Source organism: Patagioenas fasciata, chromosome 30, assembly GCF_037038585.1.
Source record: "Patagioenas fasciata isolate bPatFas1 chromosome 30, bPatFas1.hap1, whole genome shotgun sequence".
Classification (NCBI taxonomy): Eukaryota; Metazoa; Chordata; class Aves; order Columbiformes; family Columbidae; genus Patagioenas; species Patagioenas fasciata.
The window spans coordinates 2,755,306-2,775,354 of NC_092549.1; the positions used below are offsets into that span (position 1 = coordinate 2,755,306).

Genomic DNA, 20,049 nt, shown 5'->3' on the forward strand with positions numbered 1-20,049 from the left:
CACCCAACAAGCCATAATGTGGGGGTGTTTGGACACCGGGATGAACCCTCCCGTCCCCACAGCCCGCTCGCCTACGCACAGAACCGGCGGCAAAGCCGAGGGTGGCAATGGATGGCGATGGATGGCAATGGCCGGCAGAGCGGCCGAGCCAGCACGCTCCGCCCGGGGATGGCCGAGCTGGGAAACCCTCTCTCCTGGGACAAAAGCGGGTTCATCCGGGGCGCCCTGCAATCCCGCTGGGAATGGGACCGACGGCACAAGTCCCCGGGATGCGCCGGCGCCTGGCGGGAAGGCGAGCAGGGCTGAGGAGCGGGCAGAGCGCCCGCCAGGCCCGCGCTCCCCACAGAACCCGCAATGGGGGCCCTCGCACGTCCCCCGTGCCCCCCGGGGACGCTTTGGGACAGGGTGACACTGCCCCGAGGCCCAGCCCGGCCTGGGGGGGTCACACACACCGAAAAACTCCCCAGACCTAGCAACAGGGATTGGCAAACACGATGGGGGCTTCGAATTGACCGCGCGGCCTTTGATTCATAGTGGTTCTTCTCTTCTACCTCTCTGGTTTTTCGTTACCATTTTCCTCTTTTTTTTTTTAATTAATTTTTCATTTTATTTCTTTAAATACATCCAACTGTGTTAATTTCTTTCTGGAAAGGGCTATCTGCACCATAACTATCACCTTTTACATACACACACGCACACACGAGAAAGGAAACATATATTAAAAACACTTTTTAAGCAATACTCTGGATACAAATGTATTTTTTAACCTACATATATTCTAAACCTTCTAAACTTTTAAGGATCACTTTATCATAAAATAAAATATCCTTTTTTCTTATAATAAATTACCTAATAAAAAGTATTTTTATTAGCCCAGTTCCTTGCTACATTTACATGTAATAAATGCATTTATTAAAATAGAATATTAAATTATAAAGAAATGTTCTAATTTTAAAATCTTCAGTCTTTTTTTTCCCTCCTCTCTCTCTCTCTTTAAAAAACACCAGGAAATGCGACAAAATAAACCCTTCAAACACCAAAGGAACAGGTTGAAGCGTTTGGATTCCAGAGGTTCACAATATTAACAGTCTGAGCCTTGTATGGATGGAGATTCCTTTTAAGAAAGAAAGAAAAGAGAAAAAAACAATAGATATCCCTCCAGCTGAAAAATACTTTTGCAAATGGGAGCTAGGACAAGATATTTTTCATAGTATCTCCTCATTAAATATAAATCCAATTTTGGTTCTTTTTGTTATGTATTATAATACATACTATTCTCTATATAATTTATGAGGATGACATCACAGCATGATATTACTTCATCCCTCCGTTTCCCTTCGTTAGCTATCGTCACCCTCTCCCCCGCATCGTCCCTTCTCCGGGAGTCCCTGGCCCCCCCCCAATTCGCAAAAACCAGCCCAAGACACAGAGGGTTTGGGGGATACCCCAAAACCGCCCCCCACCCCGGTCACATCTCCCCATTCCCCCGCCACAAGGAAAGCTCGCAGGATGAGTCCCAAATTCAGCCCCTCGCTCCTCGCGGCCAAATTGGCCGCGGTTTGGCAAAGCTGGCGAGTTAAACCCCGGCGATGAGCCGAACCGGGGTGGCTGGCACCACATCTGCAAGATGTGCTCCATCCATCCATCCATCCCCAGGTCTGATCCTGTCCAAACCAACGCTCAGCACCTTCCATCGCGGCCACGCTCCAAAGCCAGCGCTACGGGACCCGCTCTCCAGCCACCCTGCTCGTGGAATCACCCGCCGCAGGATGAGTGCCCAGGGACACCGCCACCGGCATCGCCTCGGCACGGCTGGGTCCTCACCCAGGCTCCACCGGCCCCTTCGGGTGATGGAAACGCTCGGGGATGATGCACGAAACCAGCAGCGCCCAGTTGCACTGGGTCGCCCGCCAGACCCCGTCCTGCGCGCACCCGTGTCGGGGGTGCTTGCTCGTCGCATGGCGATGCAACATCAAGAGTCCACCAAATGGTTCTGTGGACCAACTCTTAGAGCGATGCAACATCACGAGCCCACCCAATGGCTCTTAGGACCGACTCCTAGAGTGATGCAACATCACGAGCCCACCCAATGGCTCTTAGGACCGACTCCTAGAGCGATGCAACATCACGAGTCCACCGAATGGCTCTTAGGACTGACTCGTACAGTGGTGCATCTCAAGTCCACTGAATGGTTCTTAGGACCGACTCTTAGAGCGATGCAAGATCACGAGTCCACCCAATGGTTCTTAGGACCGACTCCTAGAACAATGCAACATCAGGAGTCCACCCAATGGTTCTTAGGACCGACTCGTACAGCGATGCAGCATCACGAGCCCACCCAATGGCTCTTTGGACCAACTCTTAGAGAGATGCAACATCACAAGTCCACCGAATGGTTCTGCGGACCAACTCTTACAACGATGCAACATCTCAAGTCCACCAAATGGTTCTTAGGACCGACTCCTAGAGCGATGCAACATCACGACTCCACTGAATGGTTCTTAGGACCGACTCTTAGAGCGATGCAAGATCACGAGTCCACCCAATGGCTCTTAGAACCGACTCTTAGAGCGATGCAACATCACGACTCCACCAAACGGTTCTTAGGACCAACTCTTAAGAACGATGCAACGTCACGAGTCCACCAAACGGTTCTGTGGACCGACTCGTACAGCAATGCAACATCATGAGTCCACCCAACGGCTCTTAGGACCAACTCAATACCTCGAGTCCACCCAATGGCTCTTAGGACTGACTCAACATCTCGAGTCCACCCAATGGCTCTCAGGACTGACTCAACATCTCGAGTCCACCCAATGGCTCTTAGGACTGACTCAACATCTTGAGTCCACCCAATGGCTCTTAGGACTGACTCTTACAGCCCCTGGCTGATTTGCAGGACGGGGGTCCTGAGGACCAGGCTCCCTAACAAGGGTTTTGCTGCTCCTAAACCAGCGGAACAGAGACGGGTTAGGTCCCGGCGCCGCTCGCCTCCCCCGGGCGCAAGCGGGGTGCCCCGAATCAACCGAGCACGCGGAATGGGGGGCCCAGAGGGCTGCTCCGGGCAGGGTTTAGCCCAGCTGGTTTACATCCTGTCACAAAGAGGGGGTCACCAAAGGGACCCCCGTTGCGGAGAAGGGCAGGGTGCAGGGAGGAGGGCTCTGTCTTTAGTTACCATTATTGCTGGTGAATTCGACCAACAAGCCATTATTTTAGTCACCTATCAAGGAAGATACAAGTCAGAGCAAATAGTTAAGGTCATGGGCATTTTTCTCGTTTTTTGTTTTTATTTTTTTTCTTTTTTTTTTTTTCAAGATTTTTATATATATACATATATTTAAAAAGAGAAAGAATAAAATAATAATAATAATTCGAAAACAAAAATGACGCAAATTTGTTGGTTAAGCCCCGCAACCGGGCTCCCCTCGGATGCTCACAGGCAAGGCCCCTCTCTCTGGGTGCCCCCCATAGCTGGGGGGCCGAGCCCCCCACGCAGCCCCCCAGGTCAGAGGTAGCTCTCAGTGCGTTTACAGCGCCCGCTTTTCATTCTGCCAAAGCTGCTACATCAAAATACGGACTCGGCGGGGGTAGAGGGGGAAAAGGAGAAACCAAAATAAAACCGGGGCCGAAATACTTCTATTCATTTTCAACTAAAACTGCTACATCAAGCTTTCTTTTATATATATGTATATGTATATATATATGTATATATATATATATATAAAGGTTATTGGAACTGAAGGTTTTATTAAAGGCCAACTTGGAGACTTGAGTAGGAACGTCAGACCTGCCGCTGGCTGGACAGACGGACAGACCCCCGCGGTTCCCACCAGCAAACATGGATGTTTGTTTGGGTCGTGATTCCTTTTATTTTTTTGTCGTCGTTTCTTTTTTCTCTTCTTTATTTTTTTTTTTTCCTATTTTTTATTATTTAAAAAGAAAGGTTTTCTCTATTTTCGTGTTTCCTCTTAACATTTTCAGCATGCAGGAGGCTTTTACATCGCTCCTTAAGGCGAGGGAGGGAATCAAAGGAGCAGCTAAGAGCCCCCCTCACCTTCTCCCTCCGCGCTCCCCGGGGTCGGCGCTACAGCAGATCCACCCCAACCCCAGGTCCCCAACACGGGTGTCTCCTTCCCCCCTCCCCGCTCCCCCCCACCTCTTCACAAACCTGGCATCAAATAAAGACATATTGATCATAAAACTTGCTCACATTACCACGAACAGACTTCACTCAGCCAAGAACGACTAGTCACTCAACTAACATATCGGCCCCCGGGGGACTCAGCCGAAAGGGAAGCGTTCGCCATTGTGGTTTCCAGCTGAATCCCCCCCACCCCGTTACCAACACGAACGTTTCCAAATGCCCCTCTGAAGGGTGGTTGCATCCCCCCCCACCGCCCGCCCCCGCAACGCAGCTCTTGCCCCTCATTTTGCACATGGAACGGTTCAAATACAGCCCTGGGGACACGGCGGAGGCGGCGGCGGGAGGGGAGGGGTGGCACAATTGGCCCCCTCCTCTCCCTTCCATGTCGTTTACCGGGACCAAACCCAAGCCAGAATTTGAAAGAGAACTGGGCCGGTTTTCCAAAGGATGTGACCAGAGCCGCCTGGGGCTCCGGAGCCTTCACCGAGGCCACTTCACGGGGGGACGGCTCTCAGGTCTGCGCCCCTAGGAGGGCTGTGGGGACACCCCCAAGCTCCCGTGTCACCCCACGGCTCCCACCCGCACCGGCGGCTCCAACATCGCACCCCACCAGGGCCAGGAGAACCAGGGCCGGGAGAACCGCGCATTCTTAAACCTTTGGGGAGGAGGCGACTACAAAGGAGGCGACCACAAATTCGACCCCACCGTGTCCCTTTAGCACGGCGGTTTTGCCCCCACCAGACCCTACGCACGCCGCGCCCCCCTCCATCTACCTCTTGCCCCTATTTTACCATGGATGCGAAAGCGGTGGAGGCGCATCATTCACACCCCTCCACCCCATATCTGCAGATGGAAAGCGGATCTTTATCCGTATCCCGGAGCGGCCGGTAAGCGAGGACGGCTCGAGCGGACCAGCGGGAGCAAACCGAGAAGAGGGGGATGTTCCCAAGAACATCATTACAATGAAAAGAAAGTCTCCTGTAACTGAAGGGAAAAAATAAAGCAAATAAAGCAATTTTTCCTTCTTTTTGCTGTAGAACTGTCTCTGCCAAGTTGTGCAACTTGTTGGTTCAGCTCTAAATCAGGGTCCGGGATGTGTGAGAAGTTGAGGGGTAGGAGATGGGGCAGCGGTGGTGAGAAAATTATATATATATAATTTTACATACACACATATATATATATATAGGTGCTTGATGAGTTAAGTGCCTATATATATATACACATCTATTTCTAGATGGGTATCCTGGTGGATTAATCCAACACATCTTGACCATTTTGGCATCCAGGGACCGGCTGAACAAACCTGATGTGGAGATGCTGCCGTGCGCATTGGCGCACAAACCAGATTCGAAGCCCATCCTCACCCACCTCCCAATGCTTTCCAAAAGTATCTGATTTAACAAAACCAGGAGTCTTGAAATGCTTCAAGGATGTTCAACAAGGCAATTTGTTTCCATTCTGAAAAAAATAGAATATATAAAAGCGGCCAACCTCAGGAAGATCCAGGTAAAGGACAGCGGAAGAGGTTTTGGTCCATAAAGAAATACTTTTCCTTCTTTTTTTTTTCTCCCCCCGCTCGGTTTTGGGTAACAAAAGTTTTGGTCCAGTTTAAAAACGCCGACAACAAAATTATATCTATAAACTCGGGTTTGTTTTTGCATTCTGTTGGGACGCGCGCCGGTTGCGTACGGGCTCGGCGCCTCTATTGCGCGATCGTCTCTCTTAGGTTTTGGTGCGATATAGATCTTTGAAGAAAAGAAAAGCACAAGGTTATGTGTGTGTGAACATGCACGGTGTGTGTAGCTGCGGCTGGTATCGCTTGGAATAAAGGATGAAACTACGGAAACGTGGACGTCGACGCACTCCCCGCATGGATGGGAACGTTTGAAATACCCTGTTAGTGACTCCTGATTCGGCTGATGAACAAATCCCTGCTCGGATAAGGAAATAAAGAACAAAGTCCCAGACTCCACGGTGGCTCAGAATAAGAAAAGTTCTTTAGCTGCTGTGGTTATTTGTTTGTTTGTTTAAATCTTTGAGGTAATACAGTTGTGCCCTCGTTCTAACACGTTCCCAGAGGTCGATGGTTTCTTTTTTTGTGGTTTATTTTTGCCTAAATCCCCGTCATCCGTTGTCCTTTCTTTCTATGTGTTTCATTCTGAGCTCCCAGCTGGGCTGACACCCCTTGGTGGGGGACACAGTAGGGGCTTCAGACCAAGGTGAAGCTTGGATGTAGCTGGAGAAGAAAGGCGGGCAGGGCCCCCCCGTCCTGCCCCGTCCCCTGGTCTGGTCAACACAGCCAATCCAATCCCGCTCTCGCCACCGAACCGAACTGAACTAAACCGCTTCGCTTGCAAGATCCGAGTGCGCGTTCAGAGTACTTGCGTTCAGAAAAAGACATCGCAGGCCGGAGCATCGGTCGCCCTTCACAATTTCTGGCTTTGCTATTCATTTTAATTTTATTATGCGCTTTTTTTTTTCTTAAAAAATAACATACATCGCTCGTAAAATAATTTTTTTTTTTTTCTCTTCTTCTTCTTCTTTAAATTAATTTATTCTTTCGTTTGTTCTTCGGATGTCATTATTATTATTATTAGCATTATTATTATTATTCTTTCCTGGACCCCCCTCACGGTCCCTCCCCCCCTCCCCAATGCCCTGCTGTGTCTCTTTAGGAAAATATTCTAATGGCCTGAGTGGCTGCAGCGTGGCAAACGGGGCACTCGGGATCAGTCCTCTCGCAGATCCTCACAGCACACTCCATGCAAAACAGGTTGTGGCCGCACGGCACCAGAGCCGCCGTGACTTCGCTTTCGAAACACACCATGCACTCCCGGCTGCTGGAGACGGACGTCCGGGCAGCGCTCGACGTCCCCAGCTTGGAAAAGCCCTGGAGCGGTTCCCCCTGCGACCGCCTGGGGAGAGCGGAGAGATTGGGCTCCTGGATGGAGGAGGACGGGGAGCGATGCGAGTTGGGGTGGATGGCGCCGGTGCTGCTGGAGCGTTGCTGCTTCGAGAAGAGCACCGAGACAGGGTTGGTGTTCTCCTGCCCAGCCCACATCGGGGCTCCCGACTCCGGCACGCCGTAATACAGATCTTGCTTGTTCACGCCGTAGTTGGGGAAGAGGTAACCGTAATTGAAGTCGTTTTGGTCGTTCAGCCGCGGGGTCTCGTAGACGGGGTCCACGGAGCAGTCGCCGATGCAGCCCAGGCTGTTCTGCCGAAAGGTGGAGAGCGGCTTGCAGCCCGGCGCCGGCGTGTGGACCCGCCAGGCCTCCGAGTAGCGGTTCTCCATGCCGGAGTCGGGGCTGCTGGAGAGGAAGTCGTTCTCGTTGTTGTACTCCAGGATCTTGCCCGTCCTCACCGCGATGTGGGTCTCGATCTCCTCGCGGGCGCGCTCGACGTTGCCCGGCGCGCCGGTGATTTCGAAGACGGGGTCCCGGTCCCGGCTGGGCGTGATGATGTAGGTGTTGGTCTGCTGCTGGATGCGCTTGATGGTGGCTCCCTTGGGGCCCACCACCAAGCCCACCACGCGGTAGGGCACACGCACCCGGATGGTCACTTGCCCCGGCAAGGTGGGGGCGCTGCCGAACGTGGTGCCGGCCTTGTTGCGGGACGCCCTGATCATGGAGAAGTGCTCGGCGGCGGAGATGATCTCCCGCCGGGCCATGGCCACGTCCTCCCGCCGCCCCGTCACCATGAAGACCGGCTCCTCGCCCCGCACGGGGGTCTTGATGTAGGTGTTGGTCTTTGCCCGCAGGGCTTTGATCTTGCAGCCTTAGGGAAGAGAGAGAAAACAAGGCAGGGAGGTTAGAGAGGCTGGAGCTGCCATCGCCCTCCCGCTCTCCTCAAGAAACCAGGCTGAGCCGCCATGTTTCCAGCAAACCCTGCACCACAGAGCAGCCACTGCCCGGGGACCTAAAGTGAGAGGAAGGTCCTGTTCACCCAAACCCTGACAGGAGAGACTCCAGAGGAAGGATTCCTGGTCACCATCCCCAGAAAGCTCCTCTCTCAGGAGCTTCCCTCACCCTCACGGAGAGGTCACAGAATCCCAGAGTGTGAGGGGTTGAAGGGCCCTGGGAAGCCCACCCAGTGCAATCCCCCCGGAGCAGGAACACCCAGCTGAGGTTCCACAGGAAGGGGTCCAGGGGGTTTGAATGTCTGCAGAGAAGGAGACTCCACAACCTCCCTGGGCAGCCTGGGCCAGGCTCTGCCACCCTCATCCCCAAAAAGTTGCTTCTCATCTTCCAGCGGAACCTCCTGTGTTCCAGTTTGCACCCATTGCCCCTTGTCCTGTCACTGGTGTCACCCAGCAGAGCCTGGCTCCATCCTCCTGACACTGCCCCTTTCCATCTTGATCCCCAGCAATGAGTCCCCCCTCAGTCTCCTCTTGTCCAGCTCCAGAGCCCCAGCTCCCTCAGCCTTTCCTCACACGGGAGATGCTCCACTCCCTCCAGCATCTTGGTGGCTGCGCTGGACTCTCTCCAGCAGTTCCCTGTCCTTCTGGAGCTGAGGGGCCACAACTGGACACAATATTCCAGGTGTGGTCTCCCCAGGGCAGAGCAGAGGGGCAGGAGAACCTCTCTGACCTAGTCACCATTTTGTGTGCCACTCCCCACCACACAATGTCCCTCAGCCACCTCCCCTCACTCCTCAGCAATGACCCCTCAGAGATCTCCCTTTCCCACCCCTCCAAGCAGCAGGGGGCCGGGGGGGCCATCGAGCCCTCCCCACGGGCCAGCGGCTCCTGTGAGGAAGCCGTTCCCGCCATGCTGCCCCTCAGAGAAGATGGCGGCCCTGGCTCCCTCCTCATCAGCGCAGCTCTCGGGCCTGCATGGATTCAGCTGCCGCACGGGGCCATGAGAGGCTGGAGATGACAGGACCAAGCAGGGGGACACTGAGCCCACAGCCGGGCATGGCTGATGTGGAGCCTCTTCACCAGCCCGCTCCCCTTCACGGGGAACACGAGGGGAGAGCCGTCTGCCATAACTCAAGAGAGCAGAGCCCTCCATCGGGACTTCTACTGTGGGGCTTTTGGGGCAAATCCGGTGCGACCCAGGTCACTTTTGGGGGGACAAGTCTGAGGGGGCAGCAGAGGGGCTGCGTTTTGCCCTTCACTCTCTGGTGTATTCAACACGGATGATGTTTGATCCTCACCAGAGCGGCCTGGACCCTTTCCTGAGGTCCCTCGCCATGCCAGTGCTGTTGTACATTGGTATCCCCCCTGCACCCACCAACTTATCCCCCTGTTCTTTACACCTTCCTGCTCTTCAAAAGGCTTCCGTAAGCAAGAAATTAAGATTCCTCAGCTGATGGGCTGGAATGTTTTTATTTGCAGAGATCCTAATAAATAACAATATCTCGGAGTTCAGAGCTGCCACTCTCAGTGCTGCCGCTTCTCCGCAGTTCGTCTCATGAGACACGGACTTGTGACATCGTGATATTTACAGGAACCTAACGATCCTACCACTGCGTATCATCGGACAGAATTGAACCCCGCGCCTTGAGCGATAAAAACGGGGCCTCGTGGCGCTATGGCTGACAAGGCCGCGGCTCGCGGTGGCGAAAGGAACAGCACGCGGTACAACCGACAGGCACAGGCGCCGCAGCCCCGCGGGTCACGCTCGCAGCTCACGGCACCGCGGTCCAGCCCTGCCGGCACGGAACGTCCCCATCGGCTCTGCAACCCCGTCAGCGGCTCTTGGCACCGCTGTAGGACATGTGCCGGCAAATCCTGCCTTCGCCGGCCGCTCCCGGTGTAGCCCGGAGCTCTCCGAGCATCGCTCCCGTTTGTGGAATGGGCGGAATAGCTGCGTCTTGCTCTGCGTTACTGCAAAACGTCCTGTAACACCTCGCGTTACAACGCCGCCGCGTTAAACTCCATCTCTAAGCCGCTAACTTCGTGTTCCTGGGCGACAGAAACCTGAGGTGGGCAAATCATCCCAATTCCAACGAAATCCACCCCCTAACAAGCCCAACGTAGCTCACAAGTTGCTCCCTGCTGAGTTTGCACCCCGAAGTATATTTGCAATGCTTTGTTTAGTGAAGTCTCCAAACAGTTGGTGTGGCCGGATGGTCATCGGCAGCGTTATTAGCGCTTAGGAAACTCAAAGAACAGGACGTTGTGGTGCAAGGCGAGACACAAGGGTCGAATAAAACGACACAAACATCACAGAATAAAGGTTCATGCCAAGGAGGCCGCGGAGGGCAGAATAAACCCACGAGGGGTCACCTATGGCCGCCCGCAGCCCCCGGGCCGGCCCGGTTCTCCCTGGCAGACATTTCCCTCGCTCCAAAGATGGAGATTCCATCTTAGGAAGATTAACTGAGATGCCACCATTTCCCCAGGGATATCACCGGAGCGTCGCACGGAAAGAAAGGGGGTGTAGCAGCGAGCGTCCGCGCTGGAAATGATTCCCGTACATCGCCCCGGCGCGAAGCGGCGGCGGCCAGACCCTCGGTGGCCCCCGTTCCGCCTGCCGGGAGCGCGAGGTTCGCTCTCTTTGGCGAAAGGGCCTCAGGTGGGTGTTTTATCGGGGCGTTTTTCTAAGCCACGGGACAATGGCTGCGTGTGGGGGCAGAGGGATCTGAGCCCAGCACGAGGAACAATCGAGGAGACGGCACCAAGGGTCAGGCAAGCGGAGCAGTGACAAAGGATGGGGCTCCATGCTGGGGACAGATGGAAGGAAGCGGTGGTAGGGAACACACATGAATAAGGGCGAGTTACACGAGGGTGGGAGAGAGTCGGGGATGGAGGAGAGGTGATGGAAATGGAGGGAGGGAGGAGGATGAGGGGTGTGGAGGCAAAGACACCCCAAGATGGCAAAAGGGAGACAGGCAAGGAGAGCACGGCGAGAGCGGAGGGAGGACCGAGCCACGGACAAAAGGACGCGTGGTGCAGTGGATGGTGTGAGAAGCAGGGGGAGGAGGAGGAGGGAGGGTCTGTGCAGGCCTGCAGACAGGAAAGCCAGCTTTGCGGAGACAGACAGATGGGGAATCCTCTGCTTAAAAACTGCAGAAAATAACCCCACAGGAAATTAGACCAACTCCATCAAGACCAGCAGGTTCAGTGGCCCAGATCTCCAGCCGCTCTAAACCGGCGCAGACAACAGGCCAAGCCATCAGCTCTATCAACGCACAACTCCACCAACTTCCAGGAGAGCCGCGCTGATTTCCAGCAGCCAAAATCAGGCTGGGTTTAAATCTGATGCACCCACTTAGCGCCGAGACTCCCGGCCCATCTCAACCCCAACCCTGACCGCGCTTCGCACAACTAGAGGGGCCGAGCCTTTGGCATCGCTCCGTTTCCCAACAGAGCACAGCGAGATCAGGATGCGGCCCTCTAGATCCTCACCACACGGGTACCATAGTCACAAGTCCTTTTTCCCCATGAAATTTGGTGGTAAAAATGCAAAACTAAGGCAAAACAAGGACCTGTAGAAACCATAATCACACATAAGTTTGCTGTAGCGTTCTACTCTTTAAGGCAACGTGCAGACTCCTGCCAGGTAGATTTTTATATTACAGAGAGAATTAAGCCCTTTCTTGTTGTGTTTCCACTACCTGGCTTCTATTATTCTGGTTTTTGCCAATCCCAAAGCATTTTACAAAGGAGGTTTGTGTGATTATTTCCTCCCCCCACCCCTTTGTAACTTCAGTTAAGGGATTGCCAATTGACTCCAAGTAAATCTGTTGGCAAATTACTAAGCCACAAATGTTACCGTACAGGAACAAACCCTTGAGGATTGCAGCACCCAGACCAGTTATCTAACTGGGAGTTAATCCACAGGGCAGCTAGCTCTGTCTAAACACAAATAAATGGAGTCTGCACATTGCCAAACTGGGGAGAGGTGGAGTGGGAGAGGTTTGGATGCACAGCTGCATTATCTGCCCTGCCCACCTCTGCAATCGGGGTAACAAACCCACCAAAACAGCTCAGTCCACCTCAGCCAAGGCGGGTGCTGACATGAGGGTAACAAGGGTGTCAGATGCACCAAATCTGGCAGCCGTTTCCTCTGCATAAAGCCATCGCAAATCTTTGCTCACCATAAACACAATGCACTGCCACAGGACCTCGCTGTGGCTACACCACGGCGCCCGGGCACGGCTATGGCAATGGGAAAAGGCCGGAGCGGCGCATGGGATGGATGCGCATGGGATGGATGGACACGGGATGGACACGCATGGGATGGATGGGATGGACAAACACAGGATGGACGCGCACAGGATGGACACTGGGATGAGTGCACATAGGATGGACAGGATGGACGTGCACGGGATGGATGAGATGGAAACGCACAGGATGGACGTGCACGGGATGGATGAGATGGAAACGCACGGGATGGACGTGCACAGGATGGATGAGATGGAAACGCACAGGATGGACGTGCACAGGATGGATGAGACGGAAACGCACAGGATGGACGTGCACGGGATGGATGAGATGGAAACGCACAGGATGGACGTGCACGGGATGGATGAGATGGAAACGCACAGGATGGACGTGCACGGGATGGATGAGATGGAAACGCACAGGATGGACGTGCACGGGATGGATGCCGGCATGGACGCACCCGGGATGGATGAGATGGACGCACCCAGGATGGATGCGCACAGGATGGACAGACACGGGATGAACGTGCATGGGATGGACAGACACGGGACGGACACGCATGGGAGGGATGGACACGCACGGGATGGATGTGCACGGGATGGACAGACACAGGATGGACACACACGGGATGGATGGAATGGACGCACATGGGATGGACGGACATGGGATGGACGGACATGGGATGGACGGACATGGGATGGATGGACATGGGATGGGCGCACATGGGATGGACGGACATGGGATGGACGGACATGGGATGGATGCACACGGGATGGATGGACATGGGATGGGCGCACATGGGATGGACGGACACGGGATAGATGGACACGGGATGGACGGGATGGACTTGCACGGGATGGACAGACACGGGGGATTGACAGGATGGACAGACACAGGATAGACGCTCACAGGATGGATGGACACGGGATGGATGCGCATGGGATGGAAGCGCATGGGATGGACACGCACAGGATGGATGGGCTGGACAGGATGGTCTTGCACAGGATGGATGGACATGGGATGGACAGGATGGATGGACATGGGATGGACGCGCACAGGACGGACGCGCACGGGCTGCCCCACTGCCCCCTGCCTGGTGAACCCCAGCAGAACGCCAGTGCAATGGAAAACACAGCCATGCCTGCCAAGTAGTTCCACTGCATATTTGCCTCCAGTGTAAATCCAGAGCTGAACCCACTGACGACCTCCTCCTCCCTGCCGCGAGAAGGTCGGATCCTGCACAGGCCCACGGCGCTGCCGGGGCAGCCCAGGTCTCACGTGGCACACTCCGGTGCATCTCCAGCACGTGCCATTCATGCCCGGAGGTGCGGGCTTCACCCTAAAGCACCATCAGCGGTGCTGCACCAGCTCAGAGCAACCGGCTACGGATCCAGCCCTGGGGTGGCTTTTTAAACACAAACCACACCACACAAATCACTCCAGCTACTTCTGTTTCTTATTTTCATCAGATACAAAATCATCTCTCCAGACAAAGGATTTTCAGCCCTCTTCTCGTTTATACTGGGGCACCTTTACACTGCACCGGTATAAATTACACCTGTAAATACCCCACTTAGGACATTTTGACATTGCTGGTGCGGTGTGAGAGATCCTAAGGGCAAATTAGGATTTGGTCTTTTTTCTGTTCTAGTGGTAAAATTAAAGAGGACCATAAAATAAAGAGCCCTCGAATATCTCCGGTAAGGTGGGGCGTTCTATTCCCGTTTAAGATGAAAGCCGTGTTAAAAGACAAGCACACAAAGAACATCACAACTAAACCCTCCTGAATATCTGTGGGGTGAGATTCTGCTGCATCGGAGATCTGACGAAAGCGGCGTCAAAAAGCACAAATGCGCAGTACAGGGCCACAAACACCTAAACGTTTGCGTGGAGGTTTTATTGTACTGATGATGCAAGTTGTGTTTACAAGGAAAGGGGGGAAAAAACACCACGAAACACACTATCACGCCATAAAAACAAGCGACCGCCTCATTCCGGCACGGCGATTTGAAGCTTTTTCGCGTAGCGATGAAAGTTGTTTATAAGAAATAAAAGGGAAAAGCAGCAACGTGACCCAAAAGCAACAACCCAGATGCCACAGACAATCGCTGCCTTGTTGTGCGGAGGAGGGAAGTTGGGTTGGAAGCCCCCGGCCCCGGGGCGGCCGCTCTCACCCCATTGGGGTGGGGGCGACCGGAAAGCGGGGAGAGCGGGCCGGGGCGGCCGCAGACAAAGGCAGAGCCGGGGGGGCCGGGCCCCCAGCCGATGCCAACACACTTTCCCAGTGCCCTAGATTCCGGGCGGCTCCGCGGTGCGGTTCACTCGGTCAGCGGTTGGATGGGATGCGCGGAGCGCGCGCGTCTCCCTAGAAAATTCCCTTTGTCTCTCTCTCCCAGACCCGTTTTCTCCTCCCACCTCCAGTTCAAACCGCACAAAGTCAAGCCCCGTCCTTGCACTTTTCCCCGGTGTAAATTCCGATGGCTTCTCGTTAACACTTTATAACTATCCGGCGCCAAGCGCGATTTCTCTCTGCCGCCAAGGCCCATCTCGAGCTGCCGGAGCGATGGAAGGAGGTCGGTTTTCAGGCCCTGCCGGACCGGGTGGCTTTAGCTCCGAGATTTACACACAGCAAGACAAGAGGATCTGACCCCCGCGCTGCTTCTCGGATGCTGAGCATCCACCTCCACATGGTGGGTGGGGGAGCTGCAATCATCAGACTTCCTCAATGAAAAAGGCTTCCTTGGACTATTTTTAAATGCTGGAAGCATTAGAGCGTGTTTGGAGCTACACAAAGAGCCCAATCACCTGGGGTTAGTGGGGCCTCTTGTTATTTGACTTCACCTTGCCAAGAAAGAGCAATTTATGTTAAGCTCCTCTCTCACATAATCTCATTCCTGTTGACAACAGGCTAGTTAGAGCAGGCTGAGAGATGCTTCATCAAAGGGTGGCTGTGGGTACAGGTGACAATGGATGCTACTATTGATGAGCAGAGCAAAAACACTGATACCACAGGGAAGGTACCTGCTGGGAGCAGGCGGCTGGAGCTGTTGTGCTGTTCAGCTGAAGCCAAACGGACCCGCCGCCTTCTGCACACACAAAGAACCGCGACCATGGCCCCTAAGTACAGGATCCGGCCTTAAATGTGCCCCGCTAAGGGTGCAACAGCCTCTTCCCTGGCTCCGCCGACAGCTGCCCGGTTTCCCAGTGGGAGCAGATTTAACACCGCCAGAAGCGTTGGATGATGCATCTGCACCGGGCTGAGCTACACCTGCCTCAGGTGGCTTCTAGGGGAGAACGTGGACACCCACCTGTCCTGGTGGCTCAGGATTTCTGCCCCTTTCTAACTTCACAGTCCAAGTAGCCAAAGCACGACACCGTTAGACACCGTCACTCTTCCCATCTCAACCCACACCCTTGGGCTGCAAGGACCTTCTCCTTCACAACTCCCTCCACGTCCCACCAACGTGCAAAACACATCGGTGCTTTGTCTTTGCACGTGTATGTGCGCAGCTCCGAGAACGCGCGCAGCCCCGCAAGGGGTGTTGGAGGGACGATGCCCACGACAAGAGTTGGCGGGTGAAGCACAAGAGCCACCAAGCACCCCGATGCACCAGGACCGGCTCCGGCACTCCGGAGCAGCGCGCCACGCCATGGCACGCACCGCATCATCCAGACACCCAAGCAGCTCACACGCTTGCAGGGGAAACGGGGACGATCTGCAGGAGCCGCGACACACGCAGAGACACCCCTGCTCCTCACCCTTGCAGCAGCGGGAGGGCCCGGCTGCGCTTCCAGCAGGGAAGGGAGGTCATTGCCAACCACGAGTGGAAAAGGTCACTAATGGCAGTCAACGGGACCGTTGTGACTTCATCCTCCTGTTCTAGTTCCCATTCTTTCAAAGCAGCCCTTGGCGCATCCCACCGGCCACCCGGCTCTCCACCCCGGACCCCGGGGCATCGCGGTGCCGCTCTGGCCAACTCCAGCAAAGTCCCTCTTCCAGCAGCCCGTCCCAGCTCGCCCCGCGTCCCACCGGCCCGGCCGCCGCGCCGCTGACGCCGCGCTGCTCAAATTCAGCGCACAAACCAGCACCACCGCAAACTCCGGCGAGGTTTCCAGCATGCGATTGGCTCCGCGACAAGGGCACGTTGGCAGTTCCCGGGGAGAGCAGGGAGCCGCCAAGCCCAGGTTTAGCTCCTGCAGCATCTCTTCAAAGCGGAGCCGCCCCCTCCACCACAATTAAACCTCTTCGCAAATCACGCTCACAACCCTTCCAATAAAAATATATGGGGCTTGAGCCTTATTTATACTCAAGCGCTTTTACGCTCTTCCAGCAAAGGGCAGGTGGAAATTCCATTGGAAGACGCACGTAAAAGGGCCCCCATGCCCAGATCCGGGCTTCTTACACACATGTGGCACTAAGATACACTTTTAAAGATGGTAGATATTATTTTTAAGTAACATAAAGGAGCAGTGTGGTTTGCCAGATGAGAAAATACAAACTTAAAGCTCAATCCTGTTACCAACCCTGAAATAACATCTCTCGGGGTGCCCTGCGCCCAGCTCCATCTGAGAATACACCCTCGTCATCTGGCCTTCTCCACAAAAACAAGACCCAGGAGACATTCCTATAGGCCTTTAGAAATACCAAGTGTGGGCCACAATCTCAGCTGTGGGTCTCTGCCGAAGCAATTTTGGTTTCTACCAGCCCAGGATCCGGCTCACCCGCCTCTACAAAGGGCGCAGCTCGCACTGGCTGCCCCATTGATGGAGTGGGGCCGGGTCCCACTGACATTTCCCAGCTGTGGGAAAGCCCTCGCATGCACACACACACAAAAAATGGTGGAACAAATCCAGGTCTCCACGTTCCTCGCCATCACTCCGGCCACGCCGCCCAGCGCAGCGGAACACACCCCCTGCTCGGGAGTTTGGGGCAGCGGCGAGATCCAGGAAGAAAATAGCCCAGGCACCTCCCGCATTGTCTAACGTTTCCCCCCTGATTCCGCCCGCTGGATCCTCTCTCTTTCCTAACTTTATTAAACAAAGGGAGCCTGATTCTCCACGGCCTTGCACTCGCCAGCGCAGAGTTGGTGCAAAGCCCCGCGCTCGGCTCGCCGCGGTGTAAAAGCATCACGGGGAGGATCAGCCTCAGGCTCGGCCATCCCTTCACCCCCTTTTCCCTTCATTCACCCCCTTTATCCCCCCAGTCCCCAGCGCAGGGGCCACGAGCGCAGTGTGGCGGGGGGAGCCGATGCAAAAGCCGTTCCCTCCGCTGCGGACACGCTGAGCTTTTCGGGGGAACAGCACCCCCCGCACCCCTGCCCACCCTCCATCCCAGCACGGGAAGTGGCCTCCAGCACGCTCCGAGCTCCGCTGCTGCGGGAGACCTGAGCCAGCCCAGGCCCCATTGTTCCCACAGCATCCTCCAGTGTAAGGATGCTCGGCCATGAGTCATTTGTGTCCCCCTCCCCACGGCTTCCCCTCGCCCAGTTCAGCCCCGCACATCCCCTACTGGGAGCACTGGGCTGAGGAGCCACCCTTGCCCATGTCAAACTGCAAACCCCCTGCTCGGCCCATTTCAATTCCCAACCCAAGAGGAAGCATCTGGCTCTGGAGCCGCAGTCTCTGCCCGTCACACTTCCAGAGCGTCAAGTTACTTGCTTAGAGAGAGAGAGAAAAAATCTCACTTAGCCACACTATTATTATGGGTTTTTTTTCCTCTGTAAGCGACACAAAACTTCTCTCCCCAGCCCCACGTTTCAACACCGCGACGGCCCCGCGATGCCAACGTGGGGCTCGGCGGAGCTGCCCCCCCCAACACACCGGGGAGCCCGGAGCGGTGGGGGTGGGCGAGGGGTGACTTAAGAGTGGGTGTGGTGTATATATATATATATTTTAATTCTTATTTTCAAGCCCTCCTCCATTCCACCTCGCTCCGAACAGACCCGTAAGGAGAACAAAAGCATCACTGTGGCGGAGCGTGGCCCGCGGCGGGGCCGGGCGGCGGGGGCGGCCGGGGCGGGCGGAGGGGGGGCCCGGGCGGGCCGGCCGGTGGCCGCTCCGGGGTCCCCGCCAGTCACATGTCTCCAAGAAGAAGTTCAACTCCCATTAACGGGTTCTCCGGCCCCGGTGCTCGGCCCGGCAGCGAATCGCTGCAACCACACCCCCTCGCTCCACCGAACCCAACAAAGGGGATTTCGCTCCCCACCGCGCCGAGCCCGGCCGGCAGCCAGCCCCGCTCTCTTCTCTTTCTTTCCTCCCCGCGCTTTATTTTCTTTCCCTTTGTCTTTTTTCCCCCTCTTTCTTTCTTTCTTTCTTTCTAAGGAGGAGGGCGGAGAGCGCGATTCAGGAACAGCTCTTTCGCAGAACCGGAGGAGCGCCGGGCTCGGGGCTCCGGTGCAGACACCCGGACAAACCCCCGCAGACATTCCTATAGATTTTTTCGCCCACCGTCCCAAAAAAAAGCGCCCCCCGCCCCCCCCGCTAGAAGAGCGGCGACCCGCTGGCAGCCCCGCTCCGCCCGGGGAGGGAGGCGGGCTGTCCCCTCCGCTTTGTCCCCGGCGGGGCTGAGCCGGCCGGGGCGCGGGTGCCCGCCCGGCCCCGGTCCCGAACAATGGGAGGGAGGGAGGGAGCGGCGAGGGGCGAGTCGCGGGGGAAGTTGGCGGGGCGGTCCCAGCCCTCCCGGCCGCGGGGATGCCGCGGGCGGCGGGGGAAGTTTCCCGAGGAAGGGGCCCGGCCGGGCGGGGAAGGAGGTGGGGGACCGGCGGCCGGGCGGGGACCGGCGCCCCGGCGCTTACCTTGCCGGCCCACGATCTCGGCCACGTGCTCGGAGCTGGGCACCGGAACGCACTCGGTGGTGTTGGAGCTGCTCTTGAGCCGCAGCTCGGCCTCCTTGTACAGCGCGCACAACTTGGGCTCCGCCGCCCCGGCGCTGGGCGCCGACGAGCCCTTCGGGGCCGGTGGAGGAGGCGGCGGCGGCGGCGGCGGCTGCTGCTGCGGCGGCGGCGGCGGCGGCGGGGGCTGCTGCGGCGGCGGCGGCGGGTTATTGTTGTTGTTGTTGCTGTCCTCCACCAGCACCACGGCGGAGGAGGAGGAGGAGGAGGAAGGCTCGCCTAGCCCCAGCAGGCAGAGCTGGTCCAGGGCGAGCTGCAGCGCCCGGTCATCCTCCAGCAGCGCTCTGTCTTTGCCGCTCCCACCGAAACAGCCTAAATCGCCGAAACCCCCGTTCCTTTCCATTATCCCTGGTACTACCAGGCTAGGCATGGCTAACAAAGACTTGAGAGGGGGTTGGGTGGTGGTGGTTGGTTGGGGAGGGGGGGGTGTGAGAGCGAGAGGAGGGGAGTGGGGGGGGGGGACACACAAAGAGCTCGGGAGGGAGAAGGGAAAAAAAAAAAGGCAGAGGGAGAGAAACAGACAGAGAAAAGGACCCTCCGCCCACCTCCCCTCTGCCTGGCCAAGCCCCTTTCTCTCTGTAACCCGAGCTCCCTCGCCCAGGCACTTCCAGCCCGCCGGGGTCCCCCCGCCGCCGCCTCCGCCCCCGGCTCGCAGCCGCCGGCGGGGTGTGCGGAGGGGCCGGCGGGGCGGCGCGGAGCCCCGCGGGGGGAAAACTCTTTTGTTTGAAGGCGGCTGGGCGCAGCGGGAGCTGCCCCGGCCCGCGGCCTGCTGGGGGATGTAGTCCCGGCCGCCGCGCACAGCCCTCGGGCGGCGGGGACACCCGCGGTGACACGGGCAGGGGCTGCGGGGACCCGCCTGGATGTGGGTGGAGGAGGCTGCGTGGGGACCTGCCGGGCCAAGG

At 56.3% G+C, this 20,049-nt stretch overlaps 1 protein-coding gene across 1 annotated transcript; it reads right to left on the minus strand.

Moving 5' to 3' along the window:
- Nucleotides 1–4,135: 4,135 nt before the first annotated feature.
- MEX3A (mex-3 RNA binding family member A) lies at nucleotides 4,136–19,816 on the minus strand. The gene is made up of 2 exons (XM_065857580.2): nucleotides 19,052–19,816; nucleotides 4,136–7,921 (listed from the first exon to the last, which is right to left on the minus strand). Exons 1-2 carry the CDS (start codon nucleotides 19,515–19,517, stop codon nucleotides 6,816–6,818), a joined length of 1,572 nt encoding a protein of 523 aa, XP_065713652.1. The 5' UTR covers nucleotides 19,518–19,816; the 3' UTR covers nucleotides 4,136–6,815.
- Between the last annotated feature and the right edge of the window lie 233 nt (nucleotides 19,817–20,049).

Bases quoted from the DNA above. Each gene is read 5' to 3' on its own strand.
- MEX3A (XM_065857580.2), bottom strand. From the start codon at position 19,517: ATGCCTAGCCTGGTAGTACCAGGGATAATGGAAAGGAACGGGGGTTTC. The intron at 7,922-19,051 runs GTAAGCGCCGGG...CTCTTCCCTAAG, and splicing joins CGAGATCGTGGGCCGGCAAG to GCTGCAAGATCAAAGCCCTG.